The following is a 12611-nucleotide window of genomic DNA, read 5'->3' as shown; positions in this document are numbered from 1 at the left end:
ACCTATGTCTTTCCCATAATATTTGGATAGCCCCTGACATCATTAGCTTGAGTTTATTGACATCAATAGCTTGGGTTTATGTTATAATTTCCAGCAGCCACATGTCTACTGTGTTTTTTGATAATAGCATCTGTTAAAGGGAAATAGATGGATTGCTTTGCTGGATGCTGGAGTTCATCCTGGAGCGCTGGTGGTTTGCAAGACATGAGAATATGCTTTATTATCCCTTCTCCTGTGGCCATCACACAGCAACACCCTGGAATCTTCAGGACATCAACTGCCTACAGTTTATATACACTTTTTAATGGTACAGATATTCTGATAAGCAACAAAGGCAGAATTAACAGGCACTGGGAAGTGAAATGATTAGGAATGAGAACACATAGTATCGCTTCACCTGATGGCTCTGAGCATCCCAGAATGTGTTTGTAGAAAAGACATTTTTTTCCATCAGCAGTGCTCCCTGTTTAAATAAACTCCACGGTCTAGAAAAGGGGTTTTGTGCCCACTTGGGAAGTGTCCAGTTTCTCAGCTCAGGGACTGCTTTTTCCATTCTGAATGCAACCATATATCAAAGGGAGACAGGTCTGAACTTCTGTTGAAACCATTAGGGTGTTTTTGCAAAAAGGGAATCCAGGTCCCTTTGATGTGTGCTAGAAAAATTCCCTTTCCTTTTATAAACCCAGATCAATGGCCAGCAGTGCAAAATCTCCTGTGAGCATACCAGCCCTGAATAAAATATTCCCTGGAGGCAGGGGAGTGCTGCTGTACGGCTTGGTCAGATTCCTCACCAGCATCTTCCCCTTCTCATGTTTGGGTTTCTCACATTTCTTAACCTGTGTCCCTCTCTTTATTCTGGTGTGAAGGGAAGAGTTAGACTCTTCACTTCTAGCTTTTAATTTTTACAAACAATTTTCCATTTTTAATTAGAAAGTGGATATGTTGTTTACTCAGTTCCCTTTGCCAACATCTGTTTGTCCTTCAGTCACTCAGTAAATTCATCTTAGCTTTAGATGTGTGGCTCCTTTACTTCTCCCCGTTTTTCTTCCTTGCCCCTAGCACTCCATGATTCCAGTGTGCTGTGCAGTTTGGATTATTCCTCAGATCCACAGAAGTTTTGTTTCTGTGGATCTAAGAAGTTTTGTTTCTGTGTAGCTGTGATGGTAGAGTGACTGTGGGGAAGTCAGAGCACAGGGACTGACTCTGTGTACAGCCTCTCAAGCTCCAGGTGCCAGTTATGGGCAGGACACTCTTGGGTCTGCCCATGGCAAACTCCTCCTGGAAAAGGTCTGTCCCTCAGGCATTCACATCCGTGGTGTCAGGACAGCAGGGCCCTACTCTGTGTGGAGCCTTGGGGCACTCTGCCAGAGAAGCCACAACAGCAGCTGTCAGTGTCTGCACACAGTGTTGATGTGGCCCGAGGCACTTCCCCTGAGATCCCCATCCGAGGGTGACTGACACCTCTCGGGAGAGCCTGGGATGAGAGTCCCAAATGGCTTCATGTCAGCTTGGCTTTTACTTCAAACCAAAGAACGAGTTTGACTTCTCGGAAGCACAGGGGGATCCCCTCGGAGTGGCTGTGTCACCACAAAGGTGACAGGGATGGGGGACAGCTGTCAGCTCCAAACAGCTCAGGCTTGTGCTCCTTTCTGATGGCAGGGCACAGCAGCAGGTTTCCTCCTTGCCTCAGGAGGCCAGACAAGAGTTTTTGTAGAGCTGCACTCTTTCTATGGAAGCACTTTGGTGTCTCGCCCCAGAGGTGGCAGAAAATCTTTTCTCTGACACTGTTCCTTAGGAGCCTTGGTGGGTTTGGTAGCTGCTGTCCAAATGATGATGGTAGGGACCAGACATGGCTGTCCTTGTGAGCCAAAATTATGGCTGTTAGGCTTGACATGGTTTTGATCTCTCCCTTGCTGGCTGTGGTGGTTGTAGCCCTGTGTCTCTTTCCAGACGGAGTCCAGCGTCACCATGACCTGCATGGATGGGAAGTGGAACAAGCAGGTGACGTGTGAGCCTGTGGACTGTGGTGTCCCAGACCAGTACCATGTGTACCCAGCCACCTTCAACTGCAGCGAGGGGACCACATTTGGCAAGAAATGCTCCTTCACTTGCCGACCTCCTGCTCTCCTGAAAGGTATTGGGGGGTGTCTGTGCAGTGACCTGAGAGACACAGCTAACACAGGCTGCTCCTAGGAGTACATGTAACTCTTGCTGTTGGCCTAGAATTATTAATGATATTTTAAGCAGGAAGAATTATGGGACTCTATGGAAGGTTTATTTATATTAGAAGTTAAGTTCCTTTGCATCTCTCTATTACCTTGCTTTGACCTTTCCTTGATTGTGGTTGGCCAGGCAGTAATGACAGGGGATATTGCTTCCATACAACCAAAACATGGAAAAGTCATGGGGATAAATCAGATTGAACTCTCTTATCTTCTTTCTCATGCTTTGTCTATTTCTACTGTATGTCTCTCTTCTGTGCCTCCTCCATGTTTTTGGAAAGCCAAGAAAAGACTGAAAAGCCCCACATCCAAATGGCACAGACCCACATCACTGTCTTTTCTAATCCACCATCACTCTTCTCCTTTTCCACACTCATTTTGCTCTACTCTGACCTTCCTGTTCTCTTCTTGTTTGGCACTCTTTACGTTTTCCTTTTTTCTTTTATTTTTTTCCCCTAGAAATTACACAGTTTGCCACCCTCTATCTTCCTTTCCTGTTACTTTTCTGCTAACATCCACATCCTCTTCTCAACACCATCAACTCTTATGCTCACTGGCACATTTCCCCTTTTGATCTGGTCTTCAGGAAAGAAGAAAATTGTTAATTTGAAGGAACTTGTCCATCTTGTAAATAAACTTAACTGCTGTTGTTAACTCAGGTGAAAACACTATATAAGTTTTTTTTTTGTACCAGTGGTATCTCCTCCTCTGGCAAGGTTTATTGCAAACACCAAAAAGGAAGGTATAGGAAGTATTCTTCATTGCAGGGAAAAGCGATGTTGATTTCTTCATATATAAGCATATTGCTTATTTCTTTTTAATTCTGATGGGAGATAGCCAAAACCAGCCAACACACAGTCAAAGTTATGACTACTCAAAGGATAGTTAAGAGAAAATTAAGACTACTTTTTAGCAAAAACCTCCCTTTTTCTGTTTATACACTCACAGGACTGTCTTCAACAAAAGGTATTTTTCCATTTTAAGTGCTTTGAATTTTTTTGAGCGGGCAGTGAAAATAATTATAGTCATCATGACCAACAAGGGCTGATGACTCAGGCAGGGGTAGCTGGAGGGATAACAACCAATTGCAGATCAGGGGCTGCAGCTCTGGTGTAGCATCACTTCACTTTGGTCCAGAAACACTGAGCTGTGAGGTAAAGGCACCGTTTGGTGTAGAGCCATCACTGATGACTAATAAATGTTGCCACTGAGCTTCTGGAGAACAGTGTTGGAATGACTCATGCCTAATTCAATCACTGACGTCATGACAGCCACTGTTGGTAATGTCACAGCTTATCGCTTTGCAGTGGCAAGTATGATATCACCACGGCTGGGCTGGGAGCTGCTGCATGAGTCAGAGCAGAGGAACATGCTGGTGCTCCAGAAAAGAGCTCCCTTCTGCACAAAATACCTCTGCAATCATCTGCAGTTGGGGAGGGGAGAGAGAAATCCGGGGCTGATTTAATGTGGCTTCTCTTATCTTTGAGGGCAGGGCAGGAGGGCTCCTCCACATACCTTCCTGAGCCCTCCAGAGCCTTTTGTTTTCTTCTTCTTCTTCTTTGAATTCCAGCCTCATGCCCTGGTTCTCTTCCTCCCCTCAGAGAGAGATGGCATTGCTCCGGGGTTAGCAGTTTGTCAGTATTATTTCGGATAACTCCGAAGTTGGCTCCCTGTTGAAAATATGCCTTGTGGGTTGAGAAGGGTTCCTGCAGCAATGCTCAGGGATTTCAATGGAATATTAGGGATTTTTGAAGGGTTTGTGGCTCATAGCTGTGCTATGCACCACTTTTCTTAGGAAAAGCTTATTCCTTTTCAACATATGGTATAAAATAACAAAGAATGTAAAATACGCTGAGACTGGGCTACTTTTAGCTTAACCTTCTGAAATCAAGTAGGTCATAGCAGAGGCAAATAGATCTATTGTACCTTTTACCTTTGAGGTGTTGGCCAAGAAAGCTTCCTGAGGAAAATGAGTCTCTAATGAGTATTATGAATCATATTTATCACAGTAGTCCCCAAGGACTGAGAGTCCCCAGCTGAGAATGGCTCCTCATTGTGTTGGAGTAGTGACTCTAATACTAACAGATGCTGCTCCAAAAGGTTCCAAATTGAAATAAAAGGGACAGATTCAGGGAAAAGATATAACACAGAAGCAGAATGAAGAATGTGATGGCACCAAACCCTCTGTTGAAGCCATGGCTTTGGAGAGGAGGGGGTTGGTGTATGAAACAAGCTTCCTTTCAGAGAGGAACAAAATAAGGAAGAGAAATACAAAAGATGACAAAGCCCGTGTGGCTTCCCCTATGCTATAGCATTTCCTGAAATAAGCACTGCCTGCCTGTCACCTGAAAGCAGAGTTCTTAATGATTTAATGACATCATCTAGAGCGAGAGAACACACAGGACATATGAATGTTCAATGCAGTTGGAATTGTCAAATCGGCTGAAGGGGCTTTTGATATCTTATGGGTGTAACAACATTTCAAAAGAAAATAGTCCTGCTGAACATTGTTAACTTTGCTCACTGTTCTTCTCAGGAAACAACAGCAACTTGACCTGCATGGAGGATGGGCTGTGGTCCTTTCCTGAGGCCCTGTGTGAGCTGATGTGTCGAGCACCCTCCATCGTCCCCAACGCCGATCTCCAGACCTCGCGCTGCCGAGAAGACAAGCACAAAGTGGGCTCGTTCTGCAAGTACAAATGCAAACCAGGTTACCACGTCCCTGGATCCTCCAGAAAATCAAGAAAGTATGTGAAAGACTAAAGCTATGCCATCAGCCTGGTTCAGAAAGCCATGAGTTACAATGATTTTGGGAAGGGGTTGTTTGTCACAGGCTCCGTGTGCTGTAGGGAATAGCACAGAGCAATTCCTTCAGGCAGATAGCTGTACAGTGTCAGTCTAGGCACCCAGCTCACTTAGGCTTCTTCAAAAATCCTGACCAGCGCTCAAAAAACAGACTTTACCTTAGAAATACCCCTTTGATATGCAGCCTGGGGAGTCCCCTTTGAAACCCTGCAGAAAAGGGTTAGTGCTGTCGTATACTTCTGACTCTGCACAAACCCACTTCAAACCAACCACAGCCCACAAGCCTGGGAAGCTGAATTCTTGGGAGATGTGTCCAAGGCCAAAAGAGGAGTTTAGGCTGGGCAGCTCAATGTTAGTTTTGCAAATAATCGTTATTTTTGCTCAGAGCCCTCATGACGCGGATTCACAACTTGTTCCCCAAGTGTTAAAAGCTCGAGCACACCCATCTCCTGCAACCTGCTAGCAGAGCTCAGAGGCTTTAGAGGCTCCCGGCTGACTCAGCCACTCACTAAATGTTGCTTTTTTTTCTGCACAAAAAGGCGAGCCTTTAAGATCCAGTGCACGCAGGATGGCACGTGGCTGCCAGGCGCCTGCGTGCCTGTCACCTGTGACCCTCCTCCTTCCAAGTTCCACGGGCTCTACCAGTGCTCCAACGGCTTCCAGTTCAACAGCGAGTGCCGAATCAAGTGCGAGGATGATGACAGTCAGTCGGTGAGTCTCCCTTTCTCAGATCACCTCAGCCCATACAAGTCTGGATTTTCATATCATTCCTAATGACACTGATCTTGGAGAGGCCGAGGGACATTGAGCTCTTCCAAAACCAGGGAACTGCAGAAGGGAAAAACATATTTAAAGAGCCTGGAAATATTATTTTTATGACAGTAATAACAGTATTAACTACTACCTGTAGAGGATTAGAAGTGACTGACTTACTGTTTCTGGACAGTAAGTGGCAGAAAAATCTGACACAGTGTCTTTATGATCTGGCTAGAAAATAAGGAGCAACAAATGAAAGTAAGTAGAATGTGAGTTATCTACACTTGTCCCATTTATTCCTTCTGTTTTACCTCGCTTTTCTCTCTAGTTCTTAGCATTGTATGTCTGTGTGTCATGTGAAAATTTAGCACCATAGGTATTATAATTATTCAGGTGAATTCTCTCTAAACTTCCATATTTTTCCTGGCTGTGAAGGTGTCATTTGGCACCAGAGGTCAGATCCTCATCTGGCACAAATCAGCATGTTGCCTTTGGCTTCCTGGGAGCTGTGTTCACTGATATGAGAAGGTCTGGCCTTTACTACCTTATTTGAAATGCCTAGTTTTCCTCACCAGAGGTAATTATAGTTTGTGAGATAAGTAACTCCTCCCAGAAGTGCTCCTGCTGCTCCCTCTGCTTGGGAAGAGAAACTGGGGATGTGGAAGCTTCAGCAACTGCAGGCACTGCTTGGAGCAGGGTGTGCTCCAACAGGGGCTGTTTCATATCATCAGAATTCAGATCATCAGATCATGACATCAGAATCTGAGGTAGCTTTAAAAAGGTACCAACCCTGCTCTAGGGGCAGCTATGTGAAAGACACCTCTGGTACCTGCTCCACGTGTTAAAAGCCACTGTTCCCTGTCCTCTGGCCTGCCTAGTGTTTCACATCAGGGCACCTGGAAAAGTTTTCCTTGTTTAAGACTTGGAGTGAGGTTATGAGCAGTGTGAAATGAGAAGTTGCAGGCATGGGTGCAGAGGGGAAGGAAGCTCTGGGACACAGTAGCTGTGGCTTTGTGCATCCACCACTTGCTCAGAGGGGCAGCATGGCCTGTGCCATGTTCCAGCACTGCCAGTGTGAGGAAACTGAGACATCCAGGGCAATGGCAGCTGGTGGAATGGGCTTGTGTTTGCTTCTAAATGAGGTGAAAAAGAAGGGGAGCAAGCAGTGGAGTCAGGCTTACAGCAGTAATGAAGTAAGCTTTGGAAAGAGAGAGGTACAACTCTGTCTATTCACTGGGAGGGAGAGGAGTGACTGCTCAGCTGCAAAAGCACCTTGGCCAAAGGAGCAGATAAAATCTTGAGAAAGGTATTTACAGATATCAGTAAAATAGACAGTGAAAAGTATTTTCAGATATCCCAGAAAATAGGCTACAGAAGAAGAGCGAGGACTCCTGGCACAAGCCAGAACCACTTGAGAGGTGTTAATTATTTAAGGATTTAACCCCACTAAGTCTCTCTCAGCTATATAAGGTGATAATACACGTTGCATCCAAGCAAGAAACCCAGCAGGGGTTTTCACAAGAGATTTTGCAGGTCAGGGAATGATGGACAGTATGTTACTATAGCAATAGATATCCTGGGATGTCTGAGTATGTTGCTGAAACTATACAAGAGTACCCTCAAGCACAGTCAGCTCCAGGAACATAAATCAGGTTTCATGGCTCATCTTTGAGAATCACGTTTGAAACCTGGCAGGGAAATTGCAAAGGAAATATGCCACACTTGCAAAAGCAGCAAATGGTGCTCAATTATAATTTAGCAATTTATTCCTGACTTTGTCACCATGCTGGAAGACCATTACTTGGCTGCACATACAGCATCTCTTAATCACCAGGAATGTAATGGTCATTTAAGCAGGTACCTCCCCTGGCACCAGAGCAAGGGTCTTCCATTTCTGCATATTGTACACAAATCATATCAACAGTCAGATCTAAATTAATCAATCTCTGCCAAACTGGCCCTTAGGTGAGAATCACCAAGCAGGGTATCACCCTGAGTCCATCTGCTCCATTATCCCCTTCATATGATTTCCTTATTACTTCTGGCAATGGCCAGATGTCTAGAGAAGGGGAAGCAGGTCCCACACCATAGTCTGCTGCTAATACCACTTTGCATCTCACTAAACACTGTGTTTATTAACAAAGCTGAGCAAAAAAAAGGGAAGCATTAGGATATTAAGGACAAGACTACCACTGAAGGCTGAGCCCTCTTCCATGCCAGTACCAGGAGCTTGTGCAGGTCCCTGTGCAACAGTGGGTGTGAGTTGTGGGGCAGAGCTCCTCCAAAAAATCCTGCAGGGATCCCAGCATGCACAGGACATTAAGGAATCCCCAAAGATATCCAGCACAGTGTCCAAGAGCAGGGTGGGTAGATTGCAGGCAATGTGTCTGGCATGAAAAATGGGTGAGAAGAAGCAGATATCCTTCATCATTCTCCCACCCAGTAAGGCCCCCACAGGAGTTTTGGAGCCCAACCACACCAGACATCCTCCTGTCAAATGTCCCACATTGCCCCATGGCAGTTGGGCTCGCAGATCCCACAGAACAGCTTGTTTGCACAGAAATCCCCTATGCCGTGTGGATAGATCTGACAAAAGATTGCCTGTGCACTCCTTTGTTGTTTTTAAAGGGCATGATATTTCCCCTCGGACTTTGGTATTCATTCTTCAGTATCATATGAAGAATCTCTTCTATAAGAAAAATGTCATATTCTATTCCTTGCCCATTCCACACCAGAGGATTTTTTCATCTTTCCCACCTGCCTCTGTGCGTGTCTGTCTCAGCCCCTTCGCCTGCTGTCACTCAAGGCAGCCAAGCTCTAAAGAGCACGTTCTGCCCTGCTAAGTTCTTGTCCCACTCTCCCTTCCTCCTTCAGATGGCCATTGGGGATTCTTTTTTTTCAAGAGAGATGATGTAACTGGTTAGAAAATTTGAAGAGGAAAAAGGTTGTCTGCATTCGACACCAGCCTCTCTGTAACAAGGAGGAAGGCAAATGGGGTGAAGGCACCTTTTTTACAACAGGAGTGGGGTTGTTCTAAGGTGTAGATCATGCAAGGGGCTTGTAAAGACCTTGAATTGCACAGAAGAGATGTGGGTATTTTTCTGTGTGTATATGTGAACACCGTAGGTTTCCTTTCCTTTATTCTTTGGAATAAAACTCCTTCTTGCCCCTCCAGGGCTGGCAGTCCCAACCAGGGGCTTTTGCAGCTCCAACAGAACTTTGCTCCAACAGCACAGCTCTGCTCACTCCTCACCTCTCAGCCTCTCCTTGCTTTTTTTTTTTTTTTTTTTTTTGTCAATCCTCATTATCTCCTTCCCTCATTGCCAGGGCCGTGGGAGCAACGTGATCCACTGCCGGAAGGATGGCACCTGGAGCGGGTCCTTCCACCTGTGCAGGGAGATGCAGGGACAGTGTGCTCTGCCTACCCAGCTCAACAGCCACCTGAAGCTGCAGTGCACTGGAGGCTACGGCATAGGTGAGGACCCCAACCCCTGTGTCCAGATGGGAGCAGGCAGCCGGAGACCAGAAAGAGGGTGGGAATGTCAGGGAGGAGGAAGGAGTCCTTCAAATAACCTGTTTGCCGGAGTGAGAACCTGCTATGGGAGGCTTTTCAGGGAAATGCTTTGAGGAAACGTGAAGCTCTGAGAGGCCAGGCATCATGTAACATGCTCTGACTGCAGGCTCCTTGCAGGGCTTCCAGTTTCATGGTGTGCCTTCTTGGCCAGTTGGTTTTCAGGGGCAGCAGCATGCCAAACTGTGCCAGGGAGGGATTGTACCTGCTTTTGCTCTTCATCTTTCATAATGCCCCACTACTTCAGCCATGTGCACAAACCCCCGCTCCAGAAGCTGAAAGGCGGGGAGGTGACAGGAGAATGCAGCACTGGGGTAATTCAGGTCTCCCCAGAAACAGTATGAGACCAGCTGAGCACTCCCTTTGGTATGACAGTTGTTTAGGAGCTGTTTTAAAGGGTCTGTTTCCTTCTTCTTTCTGGGGTACCTGTTCCCTGTGCAAGGGGTGATGACCTCTGTGCTCAGCTTGGTTTTGTGTCACCCAGGCACAGGGAGGGACAGACACGCAGAGCTGTACACACTATATTGTACTTTCAGCCCCCATTTTGGGGGTCTCCCTGCTGTAAGGGCTGCAACAGGAGCTGCACTGCCTGCAGCCCACACAGGTTTGCGAGGCCCCTTCCTGCAGCCCCCCTCCCAGCCCCTGCCATCCCCCTCCTGCCACCTCCTGTCCCTTTGAACTTGGAGAAATTTCCTCCTTGCGCGGCTCCCTCATTATATCGCAGCCACGCGGAGGACTGCGAGCCTCCTTGTGTTCCCTCCCCGGGGAGGGGAACACGACCTGGATGAGATCACCGCTCTGTAATGATGCCAATTACAGATCATATATCAAAACAATTCCGACCCGCTCCTCTCCACGAGCGTGGTGGAGCACGGGAGAGCGAGCGGCGAGGAGGCTGCAGCGACTCTTAATGTGGAGAGGCGTTTTACCCTTGAGACGAGGTTACCTCCAGGGCCAGACAGGTTTTTGCAAGGAGAGAAACCCCAGTTCCTGATTTGGGGGGGATCATCTCAGTGCTGGGTGCCTGCCAGCACCGGCTCCTGTCGCAGTGACTGTTGGCAGGTGTCAATCCCAGGGACCTGACCCCAGGATGGGACCACACAGCATCATGGAGGTGAGGGACGCATGGGGCAGGCCCCCCAAAGAGTGTGGCTCTTTCTGGAAAGGGATTTAGAGCCCAGAAAGGGCACAGTGGCCACTGGCTCTCATCCTCAGCAGATGGAGACATACCACACACTTTTTAGGCTCACCCAGCACCAACTTTTGGGATCGGATGTTGGGGTTTTCCTCTTGTCTTTGCATCTTTGAAAGTGCGATCAATGTCCTTTTGAAAAAGTGCCCACCATGCTCATGGAGAGGAGGCAGTCATTCACTCTGGGGGTGGTGACAATAGGTCTCATCCAGTAGGTCCTTGGAGCCTCTTCCAGGTGTCCTGGGAAAGCAAAACAAACCTCAAGCACTCCCCATCTTTCCAGCCTAGGTCTGGCTGCTCCCACTGACTCCTCCAAGTGGAGAATGTGAGAAGGCAGAAGCAGGTGGGAAAAATAATAGCAACCAGTCGTGGTCACTATGAATCCCACACACCTTCAGTAATTCCTCAGACACCTAATCTGCCCTTCCAGGCTGAGGCGTGTGTTGAGCCAAAGGTTCAACTCTCCAAACCAGTGCAGAGATTAATTCCTCCCCCAGCGCTGATTGGAGTGCAGAAATCCTAATGACATGTTTGCAGCAGCTGTGCCATTCAAGAGTGATTTTCCAGGGGGGAAATGGTAATGGTCCAACACACAAGGGCTTATGGTTGTGTCACCACAGGGCTCTGGGATATTGCTGCAGAGTATCACAGCATGTTTTAATAAAGAAAGGACAGGATTCCCACTGGGCATGACAGTTAATCAGAGAAAAAGCAGGTTTATGTGTGAACAAAGCCATCATTACCTTTCTGCATACTTCTTATTGACTGTGGGACTTGGGTGATAGCTGGTCCCCAATATCATTAGGCTTGGTCACCCTTTGGAAGATTATTATTGGATGTTTGTAAATCTGACAGATCAAACAATAGGTTTCTTCCATGTCATAGGTGAGATGAGTTTGACAGGCTCTCCCTGCTTGAAAGAGCAGTTGAAATGGTAAAACCTTCACATTGTCTTGATGATCTGAAAGTGCAAAACCTGACTCCTTTCTTGGAGTTAATAGCCAGAGAAATACCTAGATTTGCAGCTTGTTCAAAAAGGCCCTGGAATACCTGCCACCCCCACGCTCTCCTGCTTACTACAGGGCTGTACTCAGCACTTCACGTGTGCCTAGGAGATATGTGATAGTTATGCTTGACTGCTAATTGCAATTTAGGAAAAATGAGCTGTAATCCTGTCCTTCAGCTGGAAGGATGCTGGAAGGGTCAGAAGCTGCCTGCTTTATCCTTTAGTTTTATCCCCTTTGTGTTTTGAGCAGGCACAGAGTGTACCACCTCCTGTCTGGATCACAGTCATGAGCCCATCCTCCTGCGCGTGAACGAGACCGTGCAAGACATCCAGCACTGGATGAACCCTCAGAGAGTGAAGGTCAGTGCCTGGTGACTGCATGAACCACATCCTTTACTGCATGTTTATGAGCACTGAGTGGTCATTATTACCTGTGGAAAATGGGAATTTGGACATTTAGGAAAGAATTCTTGATTTTTCTCATGTCTGTTCCAGTAATATAGTGGCTTTCTCTCCAAGTGGCTTTTTCTCTGTGTTTACCAAGTGAAAGTCAGTTCAAGGTAGAGGCCTCACATCAGTGGGGTTTGATCTGGAAATGGGATCCATGCCACAGGAAGATGTGATGGACAGCCAGAGAAAGGGCACTGGCCAGGTTTTATTTTCTTCCTCCTGTTCCGTATTTTGCATTCTTTGGGTGGCAGGGCTGGATTTTTCTGTGCCACTTCTGGATGACAAATGAAGCTGATACAGAGGGATTTTCATTTCCCGACCCTGCAGGGTTGGCTGAGCGCTCCCCCCGCTCCTCTGCCCGCATGTGAGAGCTGCCTGCTCAGCACAGCCCCTTCCAGAGGTCACCACTTCTCCCTCCTGCCTGCTGCAAACGCAGAGCCAGCATTAGCTGCTCACAGCTCCCCGTCCTGAGCGTCCTCCAGCACACACCAGTGGCAGCGTGCCCTGATGGGGACGTGCACACCCACCTGCAGTGCCTTGCACGCACACACTCAGCCCTGCTGGCAGCAAACAGCTGCTGGATGTCATGCCCACACTTGGGTGTCAGTG

At 47.2% G+C, this 12611-nt stretch overlaps 1 protein-coding gene across 1 annotated transcript in view; it reads left to right on the top strand.

Annotated features, from left to right (window-relative positions):
- PAPPA (pappalysin 1) overlaps positions 1–12611 on the top strand; it is a 174752-nt gene that overhangs the window by 140873 nt on the left and 21268 nt on the right. Inside the window, exons 15-19 of the mRNA XM_021551415.3 lie at positions 1951–2134; positions 4759–4969; positions 5567–5738; positions 9111–9258; positions 11803–11912. Coding sequence (XP_021407090.2) covers positions 1951–2134; positions 4759–4969; positions 5567–5738; positions 9111–9258; positions 11803–11912 — 825 coding nt within the window. The remainder of the gene's footprint in view (positions 1–1950; positions 2135–4758; positions 4970–5566; positions 5739–9110; positions 9259–11802; positions 11913–12611) is intronic.

The sequence above is a fragment of the Lonchura striata genome, chromosome 22 (genome assembly GCF_046129695.1).
Source record: "Lonchura striata isolate bLonStr1 chromosome 22, bLonStr1.mat, whole genome shotgun sequence".
Classification (NCBI taxonomy): Eukaryota; Metazoa; Chordata; class Aves; order Passeriformes; family Estrildidae; genus Lonchura; species Lonchura striata.
This window is presented reverse-complemented; position numbering and strand designations above follow the sequence as displayed.